At 43.3% G+C, this 24,144-nt stretch overlaps 1 protein-coding gene across 1 annotated transcript in view; it reads right to left on the reverse strand.

Moving 5' to 3' along the window:
* Nucleotides 1-24,144, reverse strand: part of Xrcc5 (X-ray repair cross complementing 5) — an 86,678-nt gene that overhangs the window by 42,243 nt on the left and 20,291 nt on the right. Inside the window, exons 9-14 of the mRNA XM_055616896.1 lie at nt 21,980-22,092; nt 16,800-16,862; nt 12,461-12,598; nt 11,460-11,550; nt 9,041-9,174; nt 6,333-6,529 (exon numbers count right to left, since the gene is read on the reverse strand). Coding sequence (XP_055472871.1) covers nt 6,333-6,529; nt 9,041-9,174; nt 11,460-11,550; nt 12,461-12,598; nt 16,800-16,862; nt 21,980-22,092 — 736 coding nt within the window. The remainder of the gene's footprint in view (nt 1-6,332; nt 6,530-9,040; nt 9,175-11,459; nt 11,551-12,460; nt 12,599-16,799; nt 16,863-21,979; nt 22,093-24,144) is intronic.

The raw sequence follows: 24,144 nt of genomic DNA on the forward strand, positions 1-24,144 counted from the left end.
AGGTCAAACAACTAATATTGGAAATTCTGCATACAGTACTCACAATATTCACGTGATGTGGCAAAAGACGATGACATAATCTCCAGGTTACACAGGACTCTAAGCCCTAGAAAGCAGACAATGCCCACGCAGCCACCTGGACACACAACCCTTACCGAAGCTGCATCTGGATGATGGGACCATAAGGAAGTTATTTCTCTCTTTTTCATTTACTTTCTGAAATATGTATGCATCTGGTAATTAACTTAGCAAAATGTGTAAGGAACAGTGATGTGCCAGCCACTAAACTAGATTCTAAACCCTAAATTTGCCAACACTAACAGGCAATCAATACTTCCAGCAAGGTCGGACAAATTTAAGAAAGGTAAATACGCGAACAAACAAAATGCTTTGCTAGGCGGCGTGCCATGACCAGCAAGTGGCTGTATTAGCTGGCGCACAGGGCACAGCTGGAAAGCAGCAAGAGATGGGGCTAGAGAGTACAAACATAAGGAGGGCTGGGGGTGCAGGTCACAGAGAACATGTGCAAGGCCTTGGGTCAATCCCGATCAAAGGGGTGGGAGCAGGGGTGAGGAAAGCAAATGGTATTTTCAAGGTAGCTGGAGTGTGGAGACTGCTGTCTGATCGCTGGCTTTCTTGTTTGTACAACGGTAGATCATCTTAGGTGGCAAGTAGAGGAGGCCACTGAAAGCAAGGGCAGTCTACAGTCTGAAGAGTCAGAACGACTGAAATCACATTCAAAATGTGAGGATAAGGGTACTCTCCTGGAGAGTGGGTTCATAACACTGAATGAGTCCATCATGGAGAGGAGAAGGAGGGAGGAATCGTGGCATTAAAGAACTTTTAAGTGGCAGTGATGGAACTCTGCTCGGAGGGCTCAGGAGAGAAAGGCACTTGCCAGCAAAGGCTGACAACCTGAGCTCCATCTCCAGGACCCAGATGACAGAAGGAGAGAATCAGCACCCACAAGTTGTCCTTGGACACCCCCCACACGTGTGCCACAGTGCGGGCATATTCCCCCACACATACACACCCAAAAAATAAACAGAATTAATAAAATAAAAAAAAAATCACTGTAATTGGCTGGCAGCCCCTGGGTGGCCTAGGAAAAGGGAATCGGGAGAAATCATTAAGACTAAGGCAGGCTTAGAGAGCTGAGAGTTTATACTCCACCCACTCTGAGGAGGGGTTGGGGTCAAAGGCTAACCTGCTCACCACGGGCCCCTGATATAATCAACCTTGCCTATGTGATGACATTTCCATAAGATGGAAAATAATGGCTGCAGATAATGGCTCAGCAGGTAAAAGCACTGTCTGCTCTTCCAGAGGACCGAGGCTCAGTTCCCAGCACCCACATGGTGGCTTACAACTGTCTGTAACTCCACTTATGAGGGATCCAATACCTTCTTGTAGCCTCTGGGGACGCTGCATGCCTGCCCAGGATACACAGGCATATATTCAGGCAAAACACCCATACACATAAATTAATTATTTTATTTAAAGGGCAGGGTTCAGACACCTTCTGCACAGCCGAACAAATGAAGGGTCCTGGATCACGGTTCACCAGAAGACAGGGACACTTGTAGACCTTTCTAGAGGTCTTACTGTATGCACCTCTTCCTCTGTATTTTTTTCACATCTCTTACAATAAACCAGGAAATGTTGAAAAAAGGAAAAGGAAACATGAAACTTGCTGAGGGAGTCAAGTGTTTGGAAAGGAATGAGACTGGAAGAAGGGAAATAGCCACAAGCAACCTCAGAAAGGCAGGCTGGAGCAGAAGGCACAAGGTATGCATAAACCATGCTGGTGGGAAACGCTGTTAAGAGCTAACAGGCCAGGCACTGAATAAGCCAAGCATGGTTAAATTATCACAGTTAAACTATGCAGCAGCCCTCAAAATCATCCACTGCCGTTGTCCTCTACAGATGAGCAAATGAAGGTTCATCAAACCCAGGTATTTGTTTTACAAAGCACAGCCTAACCTGCCAATTTCAAATGCCAGTAAAGGGAAATGCTTGAATTTAGATTCAAATCTATCTGACTCCAAAATCAATGCCATTAGCCACTATATTAACCTGAACTGAAAGGAACAGATTTGGGGTAAATTTAATACAGCTTGGTAAACCAATTAGACATGGGAAGTTAAAGAAAGGGATGACCCCAAGAAATCAGGAGCCATTCTCTGAAATGGGAAATAACAGCACAGAGGAGAGGCACTGGAAAAGAAGCATGCCAAGAGAAAGATAATTACGCCATTTCCGTATGCACTGAATTTGAGATAAATACAGACACCTGAGCCGCCCACGGATAGGATGCAGACAGACTTTGTGGCTTTCGAGGCCCTGCACATGAAATGTCAATGGTGTGTGAGACCTGCCTTATGAGGGCAAAAAGGGTTTAGGGCTGAGTGTCTGAGCTCTGGATTCAGACCGTGCGCATTAATTAAATCCTCCACCACTTACCAAGAGATCTCAGGCAAGTTGTTCCTTTTCTCCGACCCTCAGCCTTCTCAGGCTTAAGATGACAACAACAAAGCAACCTACTTCACAGGATGGCCAGAGGATCCAAGTACATAATGCAAGGAAGGCACCTCATATCACACCGTGCTCGGTGAGGCTGTTCTGAAGCACTATACACACAACACATGTAAAGTCGGCAGAGAAGGAAAACATCAGAGGAGTCTAGCAGGGAGTTTTCAAAGCCCAGGAAAAAAAAAAATCTGGAAGCTTAAGTTAGGGGAGATGCACAAGTTTCAAGAGGGAAAAATAACTGACAACGTCAAATGCTCTACAAAGAGAAAAGTGACTATGGAAAAGGACTGCAAGGCTGAAGGGAATTTAAGTGGTCGTATCTTTTGGATCTTCAAAGAGACAGCAGAGGCAGAGAAGAAGAAACTGAGACAAGCTACAGTGTCTATTCCTCCAGTAGACCCAGACTTAGAAGAAAAGATGATTAGTAACAAGCAGCAATTACAAGGAGAAGCCTGGAGGGGTTATTTTGTTTTAGATGAAAGAGACGTTAACATGAAGAGGATGTGGCTACGGTGGAAAGAAGACATTATGAGTGGACCAGGGTAACAGCTAAGACAACAGGAGCTCAGGCCTGGACAACAGGGATGGGGAAGGGATGAAGGATGTCCACTGGGCCTGGAGAGAAGGAAATTAACATGACTGCAAAGCAGGCAGGCTCAGCGATAAGATGGAACATAAAATTGAGTAGTACCCACTTATAACCACTACTTTCCCTATGAAATCATCACGACCACTGTTGCCATTGATAATGTGCTAGGGACATGACGAGGGCTTCTAGAAGACTGTTTACTGATAAACACTGTTCTTTGACAGAAAACAACAAGGTACGATACCACAGGATATGCACTGTGTTTGGTTCCAGGGAAACAGCCTGAGTTATCAAATTAGTCCTCATGACAACCCTATGAGGCAGGTATCCCTGCCACCCCCATTTCACTCGTGAGGAAACGCAGAACAAGTAACTTCTGCCAACAGTCACGTAGAGCAAGGGAGCTAACTCTCACTGGCTGACTCTGGGATCTCGTATCTTGAATGCCAGTCAGACGAAGCTGTTGGCTGAGAGTAAACAGGAGAGAAGTCTTAGGAAACTTGAAAAGAGCAGCAGACCTTAGATGATCTGTACAGAGTCCAAAGAAAGCAAGGACATATATGTGTCGTATGCAGGGCAGGGCTGGTCTTCAGATGTCCCAACTCTCCTGAACACCTGTCCGAGAGAAATACTTTCACTTCCAGGTATATGCCAATATGGAGGGAGGCAATACCTTCAGACGCTGAGACGACATTTAGGAGACTGTGGGCCAGCAGTGAAGACAGCACCACTACAGCAGGCTGAAGATGGATGGCAGTGTCTCGGGCGTGCCACGTTTTCAGAGCAATGCGGTGTCCCTGACCACCCTCCCAATGGCTCAGAGTCCCTCTACACTGCATTTTGTTGTTGTCATCTCTCCTAGAATGAGAATGCTTTTTCATTTTTTCCAGTTATTACTGGGGAGGGACATGTGCCAGGGTATGAATGTGGGAAGGTCAGAGGACCACTTTTTGGAGCTGGTTTTCTCCATCCATCTTCAGGTAACCAGGCTTGTAATTTTTACCCATAGGACCATCTTGACTGCCCAAGACTGTATTTAGAGGGGAAAAAATCATAAAGATAAAATTATTTAACCCAAATCCTATCAAGTGATGTCACTTGTATAAAAACTAGTGATTCCCAGCTTGGAAATCTTATTTTTTTTTTACTATGAAAAGTTCCTCACTCCAAAATCTTAGCCCGTTGCCTAACTACTGGAAATACGTAAACTGGATTCAATGACAATGAATAAATAAAAAACACAGCTCAGTATTAGCTATGTTTCCCCCTTAGCATAACCTTTAAAGCTAACTGGAGATTTTTCATTAAAATGGAGGGTTTTATAACTCATGTGAAAGAGACTGAGTCACCTTTGAATACAAGAGTGCTAAGAAAATATTTGTTAAAGTCATCGATTCTACAGTTCTTAAAAACGAAGACTTCTGATAATAAAAGGTAGAGAACAGAAATGGGGGTAAGTATGTATGCGTGAGCCACTGCCCAGGCCCCAGGCAGATCACTTGCCAAGGTCCCACAAACCACTGGAGCAAACAACGAACTGAGCACACCCAAGCTTCCAGAGCAGCGAATGAGAGGACCACAACTGAAGGTGAAATCACTGCAGGGACCAAGTCACAGCACATCTGCTTTTGGGGTCTCTTCAAGTTTGTTTTTTAACCAGCTACTTTACATTTTAGTCGAAGGAAGGAGAGAAAATGGTTCGTTTCTTTTCCATAGTACCAGAAGGTAATCAAGATCACAAACTGGAGTTTAATGCCGGGAGAGAATAGCTGCGGGATTGCAGTGAGACCAGAGCAAGGAGCCAATGGAAGAAAGACACAGACTTCACTGGGCTGCTCTCAGCTGGATCCCGTGGTGAACAGGCAGAGAAAGACGGAACTGAAGTGGGTTTTAGGGACAGGCTTTCTGTGTAGAAGGCAAGATAGAATAAAAAGGACAACAGTCCTCGCGAGGGTGTGATGGGAGTACATGTAACTGAATCAATCCAGGTCTGTTCTGTTTTGTTTTCCTTCCAATTCTGACAAAGCTTGGAGTGTTTACCTCTGGGACACTAGGAAGAATGCAAAGCTTTCTATTCCACTTGTACAATAATTCACTAACCATTGATTTATAGAAACCAATGAAAGTTTCTGGAAATTACTCATCTTGTCCCACTGGGTACTTATAAATAATAAGCCTTGCTCTATCAATGAAGAGACAGCCGTGGGAAGGGAACCAAAGAAAAAGAAGGGCGCAAGAGAGGGTGAGTCATGGTCTGATGCCAAATCTCAAAATGCAGCAGAAAAAAAACATTATTTTAGCTTAAGAAAAAAAAAATCATCAATAACCAGTTGAGTGAAGTCTAGAAAGTCAATGTCACATATGCAAAGGATTCTGTATAATGAGTATATTCTTCTGGCTTACTTTTATTTATATAGAAATTAATATAGATTCTGAATAAAATGTAAAGAGGAGAAACACTTTTTAGCCATTTGCAAGCTTGGCTGATCTAGCATATGAAATGCATTTCACTCCTTAACCTGAAAATGCCTCCCTCATGCTGTAATCAGGCATGTCAGTGACCCACTAACAGAAGAGCTAAAGGGCCACAGTTTCATGGTCCTCCTCACTTCCTCAAAGGATTCACAGGTACTTAGCCACCCTACGCGGAAACCTCATAATGTTCAGGCTATCCTTCCCATCCCCAGCTCTTTACTTTAGAGAGGGAACAATTCAAGACCAGCAGAATGACCTGCTGCTAAGGCAGACAGCTTGAATTTGATCCGAGGATCCATATGGCAGAATAAAAGAACCAACATCCAAAAGTTGTTCTCTGACTTACACATACACATACATGTGTGTTCACAAGCACGCACACACACACACAAATAAAGAAATAAGAATATAATAAAAATTGTTTTAAGAAAGGGAAATTCAACCTTGGGTAATCACTAATGTTGCTTAGCCTTCCTATGTATAATTCATAAATACTGAATTGTTGATGCAAAAGCCAGCCCAAACCAGAAGACTGAGCCCAAGTGACCACCAGGGTCAACCATAACTCCAACAGACAAGGATTAAAAAACTGCTCTGTCCCCCTCTGCAATTCCAGAAAACCCTGGGCAGCACCCTAATTCCAGGAATTCCAGACTTGTCTTCATGCCCGCACCCACCCAGCACCATCCCACCTTCCTTGCATTGCTACAAATCCCAAGGCAATGGCATCCCATACTTGTCTTGGAAAATGTCCTGGGCAGTCACTTGGTCCTTCTTCTTGATGGCTTCCGTCAGAGGGAAAAGGGTCTTCACTTTAGAGAGTGGAATCTCACATTTTGCTTTCATCTCAGTGGGGGGATCCAGCATATTCAAAATATGCTGCTGAATGGGGGGCAGCTGCTCCTGGGGATGTAAGGCCCTGTGCAGCAGGCACTGTAGGGAAAGAATAAAGGTGTTAAGGATGTTGATGCTTATACAGTTTTCTGTTTCCTGGTCAGGAGCCCTCCATCTTTAATTGGAAAGGCTATGAAACTCATGCCAAACAACGAAGACAAAATAGAATGGCTCATAGGGCATTGGTCACATCTAAAACCAGCTACAAAAGCAGACTCAAGCACAGAAACAATGCCATCTGTAAACCTCCTGGAGGGGTCCTCATCTTATAAGCTACTCAGGGAATATACAAGGTTCCTAGGAATATCTCCCTAACACTCCAAGATTGCAGCTTTTTCATAACAAATCTTTTACTTCCCTTAAACACACGCACTTTCTCTTTCACTTGGTTTAGAGGTCAATGTGTGATGGGTGAGACAGAGGCTAAAGGGGAGCTGCCCATCCTGAGCCCCAGGAGAAAGCCTGGAAAACATGACAATACCGGGTTGACACAAGCCATCAGCAAGAACAAAGTATGACCCTGTCTCCACGTGGTGCCCTCCATGCCCACTGACACCACCACTCTGGCCTGCTCCTGGCCTACTCACCCTCTGACTGCTAAGCTTCTGCTGTCACCATCCTCCTGGTCATTACTTAAATATTAGCTTTTCAAAGAGCTTTTTCCCCGACACTGTGCATGAAGCAGCCTCTTCGCTTGCAAGCTACTGTCTGATCATAGTCTAACATCTTCCAATTTTGTGTTTTTTCAAGCATTTATTTAAAACAGTCTCATGAATTGTTTAGTTCACTTATTTATTAGCTGGCCATTTCCCTTGAAAACAGGCATCTTCTCACTGCTCAATTCTAAGCACAGAAAATATGCCTGGCATATAATAAGTATCTGATAGATATTGACTGGGGGAATAAATGCTCTTTTCTAGGACACTCACTGTTGACAGGGATGCCAATAAAGGAGTACAAGAGCTGGGTGAAGGCCAAGGGCAAAGCAAGCTGTCCACTCTCCAAGTGACTTGAACTAGGTTCAGGCTACTTCCACTCAGTCATCAGTACTGCCTTCAGTCTAAGTCAGGCTTCGGCAGCACTTGAGGTTCCATTTGTATTTGACCAAAAAGTCAGTACTCTAGCAGTGATTTTCAACCTTCCTAACGCTGTGACCTTTTAATACAGTTAGTTGTGGTGACCCCCAACCATAATTTTCATTACTACTTCCTAACTGTAATTTTGCTACTGTTATGAATTGTAGTGTAAAGATCTGATATGCGACCCCTGTGAAAAGGCTGACACAAGCAAGGAGGTCACGACCTACAGATTGAGAGCCAATGCTCTAACAGCACAGGAAGGTAAGCCACAAGGTGCCCTTAAGAAACAATGAAGTGAGAGAGCCCATTGATGTTTCCCTCCTGTGAAGAAGGCTCTAACTAGCCCATTTTATTTGTTATTGCCATGGGTTGAGCCTAGGGTCTAGCACACACTAGGCACATGCTCAGTCACTACACTACCCCCCAGACTTACTCCCACTTTAAAACAACTTACATATTAGTAATTTTGAAGGGGATTAAAAAAGGAGCCAAATAGCTCTTGAAATTTCGAACTACTATTTCATATCACCAAGCATACTGTTTATTCTATTCCATGAACTGTTTCTGTATAACAAAGAAAATGCTATCTAGACATTTGTGTCCAAAAAAGAAAAGAAATCTTGGGTTCAACAGTGAATATCACTTAGGAGTCAGTATCCTGAAAATTCTGGGGAACCCTCCTCAGGAATTCAATGACAATTTCATCTAGAAAGCCCATGTGCTCTTAGTATGTTCACGTATTTAATATGTTTACTTTTTGCTCACTCTTAATTACCCGATTTCCCCTTGAATTTCATTGGGCCTTTTCAGTGAGTTCTCTGTCAGTTCAAGATACTGTTGAGAAATAGCTGATGAAGCTTCTCCCATTCTGTGGCTGTCTCTTCACTCTGGTAATAGTTTCCTTTTGTGGGCAAAGCTTTTTAATTCCGTGAGGTTCCATTTGTAAATTGTTGGCTTTATTTCCTGGATGACTCCAGTCCTATTAAAAAAATCCTGTCTACACCTAGATCTTAAAGTGGTTTCCTGACTTCTCCCTCTATGTTCTCTCCAGATAAGCGGAACTGGCTAAGCATGGGGCTCTTCGTATTTCTTTGCCTCATTCCGTCCTCCCATCAGGCATTCTCTTTTTCTTTTAGATTTCTGACCAATGTTATTACCTCAGAGGAGGTTTCTATAAGATCCACTTGCAAGAATCTCTCCCCTCTCATTTCCACAGTGTTTCCATACTGCTGCTGAACTAAGGCTTCGTATCTGTCAGGACATCCAGGGACAAAGGCAGAGACAGGGAAATCTCTGAGTTCAAAATGAGTCTGGTCTACTCATTATTGAGTTCCAGGACAGCATGGCTAAACAGTGGAGACCCACTCAAGAAGAAAAAAGACAGGAAGAAAGGTAGAGAGGAAAAGAGAAAGGGAGGACGGGAAGGAAAAAGAAAAGAAAAAACAAAATAGGCTGACCTTTCCTTTCTCACCTGAAACAATCTCTGAAATTGAGGATTTGGAATTTTGGAGGTTGGAAACAAGTCTTCAATGATGTCTCCTCCCTCATTTTTCTTTACCAAGCTCATAGAATCAATCAGATCATCAATAGCACTCAACTGTGCCTCTTAAAACAATGATAAAGAGAGAAGCAAAAAGAAAAAAATATATTATTTCTATTATTCTCTGTCAAAATGAAATACTTTACATTTCTGAATGTAATAACACTGGCAGTTCATATAGTACCTGATCTGCAAAAAAGTATTCCCTAGTTACATAAGTGCTTAACCTGACTCTTGGTTTTCTCATCTGAGAAAGAGCTACTAGCAACAGTTGAGGCTGGGTGGTGGTGGCGCATACCTTTAATCCCAGCACTTGGGAGGCAGAGGCAGGTGGATCTCTATGAGTTTGAGGCCAGCCTAGTCTACAGTGAACCTTTGGAAATCAAAAGCAAAAGAGTTTGTTGCAGAAAAATATAAAATAACTCCTTTATGAAGAGTTGAAAAAAATACTTAGTGTCCGATAGGCTAATATATTTTTTTTAAATAGTAATTACCTAAAGAGAAAGACATTTAAAAACTAACAAGTTCCTAGTGAAGTGAAGCTTTCTAAAGGCACTGAGCAACCTTCAGCAGGGTCCAGCTGCATCACAGAGAGATACCCTTTGACCAGAACAAGCAAATTCCTTTGTGATCTGCTGGTGTTGCCTTCTCATTCTGTAAAGCCACTAAGGACACTGCACACACATAAGAACATTCCATTCAAGCTCCAAAGCTCCTTGATGTCAGAAACTTGATGGTTTCTCTTTGATGTGTCACTTAATATTTAGCAACTGCTCTTCAATAAAAATCTACCAAGTCAATACAAATGGCACAGCCCAAAGCTACATGGACAAAAGCAAGCCTTCCCCAAAAAGCTTCTGGCTCTCCCAACACGTGTCTGCCTTTCACTCTGCTGGTTCATGGCAGTTTGAAAAGCTGTCCAACTAGAATGTTGTTCCTAACATCAATCACAGGCCAGTGGTAGAACAGTAAGTGGTTTCTGAATGGTACCTTAATGCTTCTGTTTTCTACTTAAATGTCACAAGATGAAAGAGCATATAATTACGTATCACAAGGCACTGTCTGCCTGGGTCTGAACATTCCACGGGTGGTTTTAGGCAATGCTACAACCATCACCATCATAACTGATGAGCCATGAACTATTACCTGCACAAGGGAACACTCAGTGAGTACCACCTGCTATGCTCCCAGCTACTCTCTTGCTAGACAACGGTGTTATTGCAAACCCCTTCATGAACATCAACTTGGGAAATTTGCCAACAGCTTTAACAGAATTCATTGAGACACAGGAAATAGGCCAACTGATCAAAAGATGTCCAACTTTCAGACTCAGGCTGGTTTGTAAGAACTTCACTGAGCTGGGGTATAGCTCAGTGGTTAGACTGAAGGCATGGTATGCATGAGGCCCTGAGTTCAATCCCTAATACTTCCTTAATTAACAGTAATCAAGAGGTAGAGACACACCACCAGCATGGCAACAGCTTCTCTTATACGAAGGTCCACATGCCCCCACCATGATAGCATGAGACCGAGCTCTAGAGAAGATGCAGCAGCCCCAGTGACCCATTTGATTTCTTGATCTTCTTTACAGTACACTGTACCCAAAGGGCATAACCCTAAGAACCCCATTTGCAAAGTCACCTCAAAATTCCCTAACCCTGCCTTGATAGAGATAATAGAGTAAACTTGTAACCTAAAGCATCTGTCACCATTTGTTTTATCTCTTGAACCTCTTAAAACTTCTATCATTATTCTTCGTTGTCTATTTTTTGATGTTTTTTTTGGGTGGTTTTTTGTTTGTTTGTTTACATTCTACCCACAACTACACAAATGGTGAGTTGCCTAGAAGACAGCACCTGTGACTGTGAGAATCACTCTGGCACTGAGACACCTACAGCCAGATGTAACTACCAGAAGCTAGCAACAAGCCACAATGAGAACTGAATTGCAGCCATGAACCTCAAGGGAAGAAGAAAGCGGAAAGAGCATACTGAAAACCGCCACTGCCGTTCCAGCTACACTGAACAGCATGCAGGACACGGAAGCCCGTGAATTCACTTCAGCAGGAGCAAACTTTCTGCTCACAACTGGAGAACAGGTATTCAGCAAGCTGCCCCTCTGATGGATGCCGTGAGTCAGAAGGGAGAACCAGACAGTTTGGGATGTTAGGAGAATCTGCTCCCTCTCAGCACACCTGCTGGACCATCTTCATCGTTATTGTGAGTGTGTGATTAGAATCCAACTACCTCACCCCGTGAAGTCCCGGCCCCGCCAACAGCTGCAGCCAGGTGATTTCCCACGAAGAGTCTGCGTGAAGAGCCATTCATGAGCGAGATGGAAATAAGCTCACCTGTGGGAGTGTACTTCTTATTGTTATTCAGCGATGAAAACATGTATTGCCTCAAGTCTTCCATGAAAGGCAGCTGCACATAAACTAAACACTAATGAGAAAAAAAGCAGAGAAAAGCAGGAATCATCAATTAATGGAAATATATAGGAGTGGTCCCAGATGCTGTGGAAGTAGCACAGCAGAAGTAGTTCAAAACGTGTCCAAATCTGACTGACACACGTAAACTAAAGTATTTTGATGCCTATTGAGAACTTCCCAGTTCTAAACAGCATGACAGATACCAGATATAAAAGGAATGCCTCAAAGGAAGGCGGCTACAAACTGTAAAATGCAGGGCCATGCAGAGCAAGAGGAAAATGCTGGCATGGCAGGACATCTGACTGGGAAGTCAGCATCCCTATCTGCTCCCAAAGTCCTGCTGCATGGAGTTCTCCGAGAACGGGGACAGTAGGCAGGCCTGACCTGTACTTTAAATAGAAGAGCCTCAAATAGACTGAACTTCACATGGACCACAAGAAAATCATATCCACAACTTCTAATCATGGTCCTTGTTTGCTAAACTGGAGGTGATTTCTCTTCCCATGTGGCTCTGAAAAGGCCAAAAGGATGAGAACTCGGAGAAAGCCCTGCTTCATCTTTACTGGTTTAATATGGAGCTCCTTAAGAAGCTCCATGAATCATGTTGTTTTCTACCTGAAAACCTGGCTCACAGACCAGCAGTCCCAACATTACTTGGAAGTTTGCAAGAAATTCAGGAACTGAATTAAATGTACATGACTAGAATGAGTATTTTAACAAGATCCCAAAGCAGAGCTTAGAATAAGGGAACAGACAGCAAGGAGCCCAGCAGTGAAGCACAGCCTAGCAGGTGTGAGGCCCAGATATTGGATGAGTTGAATCCCCTGAACTACTGAAAAGAATTTAAAAAAAAAAAAAGAAAAAGAAAAAAGAGAAGATGGAAAAGGGGCAGGGGAGGGTGAAAATGTCCTGAGGGATCTTACCTCATAGGCATCCTTAATATAAGGAAAGGCTACACCAACTTGAGGGTTAGCTTTTTTGTCGTAAGTGTATCGGACGATGGCGACCATGTTTAACTCATCCAAAGCATGAACAAGGGAAGAGAGTGCAACAGCTGCCGCCTGTAAGGAAGAAGTGTGCATCAGCACAGGTCCACAGGACCTAGACACTCACACAGGACCATCTGCGTTTACCCTGTATCAGGCTTCTTTTCTGAGAACACACAGCTCAGTGGTAGAGCGCCCTGAGCAAGCACAGTGATGGGCCACATCTACAACACCAGCAGGCAAAATAAAACGGTGCCCTTTTCCCCCTTCAAAACCAAATGGGTATTTAGCGCCTCATCCAGAACTTTATTAGTGAGATTCCCCACTACCTTAATCTCTCTTTCTCTGAGTTCAACCCACAGTCTACAAACTCAAGACTCAGCCTTCCTAAACAAAATCTTTCTTTCTCCTTGCAAAGATTACTATTAAATCTGTCTCTTTCCTTCTCTTGTTCTTAAAACTTCCTGAATTAAGTCTGCTTAGAACATGATTATTCTTTGGCTCAATCCAGCTTTCGTCTCTGCTTTCTTAATAGACTGCCGTCCGGATTCATAACTTCTACCTGCCAAATCTCTGGTTGGTGGACTCACCCACGTCTGCCCGGCCCCTTTCTCCATGCTCTGACTGCAGGAGTAAGTCTCCTCTAATTATTCAGGGTGGGCCACTGCTCCCCAAGCTCTTTTCTTCTTCCAACTAGTCCTTAAAGTCTGCTTTCAGCCTCTCATTCTTCTCGCTCTAACGCTCAATTTTGGGATTGTTTCATCCAGTCCCATGAACGGAAGAGTCAAAAGTCTTACAGCTCAGTGAGCAAGAGTGTTTGTTCTTATTAACTAAAGACCTAAGGCCCGGTCTTGGGCGTCTAGGCTCGAATCTCCAGCACCCACATAAAAATCTAGGTTGTGTGTATCTGTAACCCTAGCATTGGGGGATGGAGACTGGCAGGTCCTGGGAGCTTGCTGGCCACCCAGCCTAGCCAAAATGGCAAGTTTCTAGTCCAGTAAGAGACCCTGTCTCAAAGAAATAAGAGAGAGAAAGAAACCCAGTATTTTTTTTTCTGGCTTCTGCTTATGGGCACACAAATCAAACTGTCCTACGATCCAGGCATAGACCGCTGGTAGATATCTCCTCTTGCCAACTCACTACTACCTGTCTTTCCTACTTCCACTAATAGCACCTCCAACTCAACCAAACTACAGCCTCACAGTCCTTGACCTCCCTCATCCCTCAGCTCAATCTCTGCGCTGTCTCTCAAATCCATCGCTGCCTCTTCTGCTCAGGGGTGAGCATGTCAGTCTCTTCCACAAGCCTCTAACAGTTCTATTCCAGCCTTGTGGTGACCAGGGGAGGGTCTTGTACTTTTCCTCCCCTGTTGCTTCTGCTCACATAATTCCCTTCTAGCTCCAACCCCGCCCATGTCTTCATATTTGCCTTACTAAGTAAGCGTCATCTTCCAAATTCCCAAACACTGTGTGCTTTTCCTGTATCACAGCTAGCTGTATCACAGTTAGCTATGTGTATCCCATCCCTTCATAAGAACCTATGGCTTCAATATCTTGCCATCAAAGTTGTCTATAGATTTCATAACAGATAAATTTCCCCTCATTCCAAGTAATACTTCTGTTAAAGTATCAAAGTTGTCTATAGATTTCATAACAGATAAATTTCCCCTCATTCCAAGTAATACTTCTGTTAATACTATTCTTTGCTAGGTTCACAGTCCCTGTCAGAGAATAAAGGGTACTCCCTGACTTCACTGAGCAAATATATTCTTTACTAGTGGGAATGAAAGATGTACCACACAGGACTTGTATGTTCTAATACTAAATCCCATAAGAAAGGAGCAGATAAGCATGGAGTCGGGAAACAGACTATTTCTAATTTGCTTGGAATTTGAAATTGTATATCTTTGATGGGACCAATAAGAATATTTACTGTGAGGGTTGATGGGTCAATGATTATCCTCTATATTGTAACAACACTAAGCCTGCATTTAACTCAACTGAGTCCTCATTCCTTTCTTTTCTCCTCTGCCTGTCTCTTCTACACACACTGCATGCAAGTAAGCACATAAAATAGATATACTACACATACACACACACACACACACACACACACCCATTTACACACATACACTATAAACAAATAACCAGAGCAAACATTTAAAGGAGTTATCCACTGATCACAGGATATTTTAATTAAAACCCAGTAACATTCACATACATTAACAACTCCCACAATGCACGTGGCTGATGCTACGGAGACTTTCTTGCAAACTTCCATGGATGGACACAAGACTGCCTCGGAAGAACAAGAAAGCAATCTCTGATGACAGAATAATTCATTTGGAGCAAAACTCCCCACCTGTTGGTCCCAGTTCACTTCTCTGGTATGAAGCACTGATTAATTTCTATTCCACATGATCATCCTCAAAATATACGAAGACTGCTATTATATCTGTCATCGCCCTCCTACTCCCCTATCTGCCCACACAGGCACTCTGCACACATTTTTTTACTGGAAGCTCTCATACAGCATACTTTCCCTACTCTCCAGGAAGATAACATCAAAATTTGACTATCACATAAAAAACTGACAGATACCAAAAAGCCATTAGGAAATAAAGGTGTCTTTTCTTAAAAAAAAAAAAAATCTCAAAGTGACCCTAGAATATGTGAAAATTCATTATATAAAATTGAGCTATATCTGTCACAACCCACAAAAAGAAAATCAAAGGACAACAGGAAAGAAGAAATACCAAGGTCACCAATACCTACCCCAGAATTAGCTCAAGGAACCAATCGAAGACAGCTGTCCGCACTCCCGTCTAGCTGTAGTTTGTAACTGACTGAGGAACAGCTAGCTAGAACCTTGGACTAGCTTTACCCAAGGACTCCCACAGCTCACCCCTGAGAGCTTACCAAGTCTCTAGACACCCAAAGAGCCAATAAAGAATCTTTCATAATAGCTTTCCTAATGCACAGGTACCCTGATCCTAGTAAAACCTCTCAACTCTCCTCCATTCTTCAGGCACACAGGCTACCGCGTCCATGCACACGGGCCCTAGATGCAGTCCCAGTCTATTCCAAACGCAAGCCGCCTTACTAGAAACTTCATTTGACTCTGACAACAGAAATTAGTTACTTATATGACGAATCTGAATTGCAGCTCAGGTGCCTCATTACAGCTCTGTAACAGAACACTGCTCACTGGACTCCTTATAGTTCTCATGACGTGATCAGAATTTCCTTTGCGGAAAAGGAAAACAAGTGCGAGTCAAATCCACAGCTGAGGTTTAAAAAGTTTAACGTGAACAAAACACACCAGACCAGACCAGCACAATTTCTCAGGAGAATACAACGAACTAGAATTATCAAATATCAAGTCATATATGTGTTGTAATGGACCCACCCACACCCAGTGGGTGTGGTGAAAGACAAGCATCGTCTCCTGATGTTAACTGTTCTCAGACAATGGCATGACCACTTCTAGGTGAGCAGCCAGCCATGTTCCAGAATTATGGAGACAAAGGGGTCAACCGATACCCTCTTCCCACCCCAAACCAATCGACATTAAGTTCACTATTTTCTAATGCAAATATCTTCAAACTTTAGAAGCCTGCTTAAACTGTTTAAAACACAGTCTCTATTGGAATTTTCCAGCTCAGATCAACCCACCAATGAAATATTCACTGCTGACTTAATATTTCAGAAAGAACATATATACAAACAGCAAGGCATGAATGTAGGATGTAAAAGTCAAAGCTCTTAGCCAGGAAGAAGCCAGCCTGACAAAAAGAAACTCCTGAGTACCTGGGAGACAGGGAAGTCATCCACAGGTCATGAGCACTTCCAGAGGTCACACCAGCACTAACCAGAGAGGCAGGGGTCAGCATGATCCAACCCTCCGTAACACCCAACAGGAAATGCCCACGCCTAAGTCAAGCTGCTCAAAGGCTACTGCTGTGCAGGCACTGTGCTCAAGCTAAAACAAACTAATTTATTATTTCTCCATTTTCAGAGTTAAAGGTTGGACTCACTGCTGCTGTGCATATTCATATCATTTTAAAACACAAAGGCAGGCCATGGTGGGCTTGCAAATCCCAGCACGTGATAGGCAAAGGCAGGCTGATTTCTTAGTTCAAAGTCAGCTTGGTCTACGGAGTTCCAGGATATACAGGGCTACACAAAGAAACCCTGTTTCAAGCAAACAAAGCCCACATTCCTAAAATAACAGTTCAGTTTTGTAGTACTATCTCAAAATTCCACAGCCGACTCACCTCATCATCTTTTGCTGCAAAGACCTTTAGAACTTGATATCCCATGAAGAATCTTCTATGAACCTACAAGAGTAATAAAAAAAGGGGGGAGTGGGAGGGTTGAAATATCACACATTACTAAAAATGTCTGTGGACCAGTAAGGTCAACATCAAGAGCAACTAGAAACAACTTAGTACTTGAAGCTCAACTCGATGAGTGGCCAGTGCATGCCCTGTATTGTTCAATAGGCGAGTGGTGAGCAGACTATAACCACATCCTTCAGAAGCCTAAACAGATGTGGAATTAAATGCAATGCTGTATTATAGTCCAACAGAGGGCACTGGATCTTCCTCATGAGCACTTCACAATGTATATAAAAACTGACACCTCAGCCAAGACTCGGAAAGTAGGAACTAACCAAAAGAAAAGTTGAAGGTGGGAGAGATGGCCCAGCTGTGAAGAGCACTTGCTGCTCTTACAAAGGGTACCAGGCATGTGCATGATGCATATACATGCATGTAGGCAAAACACTCGTACCCAAAAAAATGAATACATTTTAAAAAAATAAAAAGGTAAAACAGTTTATACACTAGATCCAGGGCAGACCTAACAGTGAACAGCAATCTAGGATGACAAGAACATAGTATGTGTTCATTGGCACTGCTTTTAGAACAGTGTAGCACAGTACAGGGGAAGGTGAAACGTTAGAGATTAACAAAGCCTGTCTCATAAAGTCTCTTAGGAATAAAGTCCTCGGGAGGGGTGACAAGCCCATGATGAACTGCAAAGAGACCAAAGCACAGAGCTGATTCTGAGCAGGCTGGAGGTGGGCAAACTAGTTAGAGGAAATGTATTGCCGGTCCTTGCCCCCTCTTGAACTGCAGTCAGGGTCACAGAACTCTACAATACCTGACTAGAAAGTGAATGCTACAGTTCCTGAAGTCACAGCCCCTGCACCCATCTACCCCGCCCAAGCTCTCACTGTCTGTGTAGCTGGAGCCGGGGGCTTATTTACAAGACCGTGCCATGGGCGGAACTGGGCAACATTTCTCATCGGCTTTTGCCTGCACTCCTTCCTTCGAAGCTGAGGAACCACGAGCACTTTACAAAAACCACAGCTTCAGCTGGGTGCAGTGCGTTCACAGAGGCAGAGGCATGCAGATCTCTGTGAGATCAAGGCTAGCAGGCTACACGGAAAAACCCTGTCTCAAAAAAAAGGACAGAACTTCAAAGGTGTGAGGTCCTCATTTCTACTTCCATTTCCCAGTTGAAAACGATGGTTCTAAGGCATGCAAGAATAACCCAATACATCCAGCACAGCACAGTCACAGAGATTTACTTACTCTGTTAGAATTTAGAATAGTCTTTGATTTATTCAACAAGTCGCTAGCCAATAAGGGCTGGAGAGACGACTCAGCAGTTAAGAGCCCATACTGCTCTTGCAAAGTCCTGGAGTTTGGTTCCCAGCACTTTCCTGACGTAGGTGACTCACAACCACTTAAAACTCTAGCTACAGGGGATCTAACACCTCTGAGCTCCATTCACATACACATACCTACACACACACACACACACACACACACACACAAACACACACAATTAAAAATAAAAACAAATCTTTAAGAAATAGCTAATGACATCTTTTCCTAGTATACCTTTTCCTAGTACACTTTTTCAAAGAACAGCCAGGAATCTGAAAAGAAGTGAATTACTACAGCCTTTTCTGTCTTATAACTATATACATAGACTACTTGACAACTTGGCAGGAGAACTGAAAAACCGCTTCATATTTTAAAGTAAACAGCACACACACACACATACAGGGGCGTAGTAGTGCACTTGACTAGAAAACAATCAGTCACCATGCAAGCACAAAAATAGTTCACACCAATCCATTCCACAAATGGTATTTCGTCAGCAGTCCAGCTGAAGACAGTACGGAGGACCATGTGACTTTATTTAAGATAAATGAGAAGCACCGGCCTGTTGAAAGGGGCCTGTCTGTATCTTGTCATATCCCCCAGGGCAAATACTACGTTTAGCACCTTGTGGTCTCTGGTTAGGGTAATGCATGAAAGCAGGTATGTATGGTGGGCCGTTCAGAACCATGCTAGTTCACAGGGCGAGTGTGCCACTAAATGACGGCAAAATCCGTGTCCACTCTCATTGCACTGTAAGATGTCGGGCTCAGGTCGTCCCAAAAGCAGAGGCCCCGAGACCTCTTTCTCAGCCGCACCACTCTAATCTGTTCAGTTAGCATTTGGCACACAGTGGGCACTAAATAAACATTTTGGGAAAAGGGTAAAAATAAATAAATAAATAAAGATAAAAAGATGGCGGGCTAGTTACATAATGAGGCTTATCCTCATTTTCCTATCTAAAAAAATGCATACAATAGTACATGCCTGAGGGGGTAATAATAACTGAGAATTTTTATCAAGTGCTTACATTGCCTGGAACACTGTAATTACTCACTGAAGGGTAGTTATAACTATAATATTTTCATGATATTTGACTGAGACAGAACTTTAAGACAAAGCTGAGTGTGGCCCTGCCTGGCTGCTGGTTGAAGAGCAAATGATACGTCTGAATCTGTGACGCCTGGGGTCATCCCATCTCAGGAAACCTGTGAGACTCTTCTTTGACTTTGGGGAACAGGGGGATTCTTCTCTTTGAGATGGACAGTCTCTGCCCATTTTCTTAAGCCCAGACTTGAACAAAAGTACTTGCCTCCTTCAAAAGCAAAATCAATAAAATAAAAATGATTTAGAAGTTAAAAAGTTGATTTAGAAAGCACTTAATGATTTTAAAAGTAAAATTTGAAGTTAGTAAATCTTTTAAAAAGAAATATGTATCTTTTTTACACTGTTCATCCTGTTTTTCTTTGTTATTTAGCTAAAATAGGTCCTCACTTCCAGCCTAGAACAGGTAACTTCAGAATTTACAATTCTGAATTATACTAAAGATGTATGGGGTAAGGGGCTTGTCTGTCTATCTAAACACAGGCAAAAAGGGCAGTTTCAGAGAGATATGGTGATACACATCTTTAATCCCAGAAACTGGAATGCAGAAGCAGATAGATCTCTTTGAGTTCAAGGCCAGCCTGGTCTCATAACAAGTTCTAGGCCAACTAAGAATACACACTGAAATCTGTCTCCAAAAAAGGGAGAGAAGGGCTGGAAAGATGGCTCAGTGATTGAAAGCCCTGATTGCTCTTCCAGAGGATCCAGGTCCAAATCCCAGCACCTACATGGCAGCTCACATCCGTAACTCCAGTTCCAGTGACCCAGAACCATCTCTGGGTCTCTGCAGGCACTTCATGCACATGGTACACAATTATACACGCAGACAAACACCCATGCACGTCAAAGTAAAAAATAAAAATAGATCTTTTTTAAAGGGGAGACAGGTTCCACAAATTGTCTAAATAAGATTAGTTTCACTCAAGATTATAAGTATTGCCATTAATAATCGTAAGTTTTAACTTTACATACTTTGCAATGGAAATAACTTTAGGATTCTCTAAACTTCCAAAGAGTAGTCATGCTCACTTAGTACATACCATTTCGGTACATTAGAGATTTTAGGTAGGTCTGCCCACTTTTTGGCTTAAAGAGGTTTGTTTTGTTTGTTTTTTAAAGATTTATTTGTGTGGGTGTAAATGTATGCCATGTATACGCATGCCCCTGAAGACCAGAAGAGGGCGCCAGATCCCCCTGAACTGGAATAATGGGCAATTGGGAGCCAAATTCAGTCCTCTGGCAGAGTTGTTCATGTTCTTAACTGCCGAGTCATCTCTCCAGGCCTTGGCTTGTATGATTTGAAGATACTTGTAACAGTATGGGTAATCATAGAAGCAAGTCTCCTAAGCCTCACTGAATTAACCTAACACTGAAGTACATAAGGCTTGTGTGCTACAGCTACACAAACACAGACTACTGGATAGTATTTATTTCCATTATAATTCCCACATGAGTTCTCCATTAAAAATCTCTTCATCCAATTGGACATGGTGGCGCATGCCCAGCACTCTGAGAGCAGGGGCAGGCAGATCTTTGTGAGTTCAAGGCCAGCCTGGTCTACAAAGTCTAGGACAGCCAAGGCTGCACAGAGAAACCTTCTCTCAAGACACCAAAAAATAATAATAATAAACTATGGTCATCAATTTGCAGTCTACCCCAAGAACAGTGAACCTGAGATCTCTGCGAATCTTTGAGCAATGCTTCCTAGGAGAGTATGGATCCCATGGTAGACTGCTGTACTTCCCCTTGTGTCTACTTCATGAATCTGCACTTTAGTGCCTAAAATTCATGTGACTTACAGACAAGGTTCAGATCCTAGAACCCTACACCAGAAATTGAAGGAAAAGGTGATCACTCATAAATCAATGATATTCCGGAGCGTGGCGATGGCTCAGCGGCTAAGCACATCCCTCTCTTATGGAGGACCTGAGTGACCCACAACTGCCTGTAACTCCAGCTGTAGGGGGACCTGACTCCTCTGCCCTCCTGATCCTCTGCACTCATGTACATATGCCCACGCACAGCCACAGAGACACACACATAGTAAAAAAATTATTCTTTTAAAAATGTTAAAAATAGAGAAATGCTATCCTAAGATTTAACTGATGTTCAAACCTCAGGTAGACTCCTTATCTATAAAAGCTTTAGTAAGCAAAACAACTGTCAAGAACCAAGTAGTGAGGAAGTGACTTTGTGAACCTACTCTTCTGATTTATGCTTATTTTCTAAATCTTGGGTTTTCTTTTCAGATATCAAAGATGATGGGCTGGGGAGACAGCTCAAACTCCAAACATGGAGACATGCGTTCAAGGCCCAGAACCAATACTCTAAAAAAGCCTGCTGTGGTGCCATATGCTTGCAATCCTGGCACTGTGAGGAGACAGGTAGAGCCCTGGGGCTCACTGACCAGCCAGCCAAGCCAACTTGACAAGTACCAGGACATTGAAAGACCCTGTTCCAAAAAGTCGTTGGATAGTGCCTGAGGAATACACACCTGAGACTGTCCCCTCACCTCCACACACATATGGATACATGCATACAAACATCCACACACCACACAAATTAACATTCTACATTTTAGAAGAGTGAGTGAGAAGTCAGTATGAGCTGTAAATAAAACAACCAATCAAAAGCTCAAGGCATGCATTTTGTCCACCACGGCAGAGTGGCTGCTGTACCTGAGAAGATCTACAGAATCCTAAAACAGAGAAGCACTTCCCCTCCGATTTATATTTCATTTGTTCCTCATCCACTTTAGAGAAAGGCACTATATCGCTTCCGTAGCGGAAACCTGGAGAACGAGAGCAGAGCACCTGTTAGGCTTATGGGGTCTGAAACAAGCTGCGCATACATCAACAACACATGAACTCCAGAGCCAGTTTCTTCTGCTCCCTGGGAACAAATCATTGCCCCTGTGACGAACGGAGGGGAAAGCAGAGGCAGAAACAAGCCGCATGCCACATACAGATGATTAAAGCCTGATTACATTTTTAAACCTGCAGCTTCTGCCATCTAGTTACCTTAATGACTACCCAGCACGGGAGAAGACTGTCGCAGACAGAGCACATCACTTATCCTCTGAAGACAACCGAGTTGACTACAGAACAAGCATGAGTTGTAAACATAATCAAAAGCACGTTTAGCACATTTATTCAGAAACCCAGAGAACCACAGAGAAAATGGCCCACCGGAAATCTTCAGAACAAAACATCCAAACACACATGCTCAAAATAGACAAACCTTCCACCACCTAACTGAAGCCAAACTCCATTTAAAAGCATACGATTGACAAGCTCTACACTTTTCCGGATGTGAATTTATCCTATTACTAGAGTTTGGTTGTTTTTATTTTCAGTGTGTTACGTTGGGTAAATGCAGGTTCATATGCTCTCCCCCGCCCCACCCCCCAGCCCAGTGAAAAAAACCAAAAAGCAAAAACCCTGACCCTGTTTACTGCATCTGCTCTCCGGAAGGCTGCACTCCTGCAGTGCCCAGCGTCTCTTCCATGGGACTGCAGCAAGGATCATCAAAACCCAAGGGACATGGGAGAACCAAGGAAGATTCTGTGGCCCAGTGTCTGCTCGTTCCTGTTAGGCTGCTGGGGTCATGGAGTTAATAAGGAAGACAGCAATTTCAGTTTTCATGCATGGCTTTTTTTTTTTTTAAAGATGAAAATGGATTCAAAAATTCCAATACAAAACTCAAAAGGGAAACGCGTGGCACATGATGAAGAAAGTGGCATCTAAACCAAACAGTTTTCTTTTTCTTCCCCAGTCACTTGTATGCAGGGAGGAGAGGCTATACACACGTGTGTGCGTGTGCGCATGCAGGTATGCTCACTTGGGAGTCCGTGTACAGGCCAGAGGTTGACGTCATACGCCTTCCTTTGTGTTCTCCACCTTCTTTTTCAGACAGAGCTTCTCACCGAGCCAGGGGCCCTCCATTTCAGGAAGGCTGACTGGCAGGCAAACCCCAGGGATCCCCCTGTCTCCATGACCCCAGCACTGGGGTCACAGGTGTTGTGTACTGACACGCCTGGCTGGATTTATTTGTTCATTTTTGGTTTTTCAAGACAGGGTTTCTCTGTGTAGCCCCAGTTGTCCTGGAACTGACTATGTAGACCAGGCTGACCTCAAACTCAAGAGAGCCACCAGCCTCTCCCTCCCAAGTGTTGGGATTAAAGACATGGGCCACCACGCCCAGCCCATGCCTGCGTGCACAGCAGATTTTACTCACCAAGCCATCCCCCAGACCCTAAGCCAAGTATTTTTTTCTAAATTTTTCTTATCATCAATCATTTTCTTATTTGAATTAACAGTATCTTAAAAGTGTTAAGACTGCCTGTTTTCTGGCTCTTCTACTTAAAGTGCGAGTAACTTTTCTACAAGGCAGGGAGTAAAGAACAGACTCTACAGTACACATAGTCTTTGGCTCACTTGTATCTACTAGATCCTGTAGGTAAGAAAGAGGACAACACACACATTAGTGAACAGACAATGGGGGACAGGCAAAGGAAGGCAGTGCCTAAGTGTAAAGGGGTAATGGAGAACAGAAGAGCTTCCATACTCCACGACCCAGAGAGCGTATAACACTTCCCCTTCAACTGTACCCCCCACAAAAAGATTTTTGTCCCACATAATAGAGTTTTCTTGCAACAACTCCAAGAACTGGCCCCCTCGCCTCTAGTCCCTCCTCTTTCTAATGAGCTGTCACACTTACGTCCCTAACAGAACACTCCTAAACACTACCGACCAATCTCCTTAACCATCAATGGCTCCATTTGCTTTTAAAATCATGCATAAACTCTTGAGTCTAGCATTGGTCCTAGTTCTGAACAGTATGG

This window comes from Psammomys obesus, unplaced genomic scaffold (genome assembly GCF_907164565.1).
Source record: "Psammomys obesus unplaced genomic scaffold, mPsaObe1.curated_primary_1811, whole genome shotgun sequence".
In the NCBI taxonomy this organism is placed as follows: domain Eukaryota; kingdom Metazoa; phylum Chordata; class Mammalia; order Rodentia; family Muridae; genus Psammomys; species Psammomys obesus.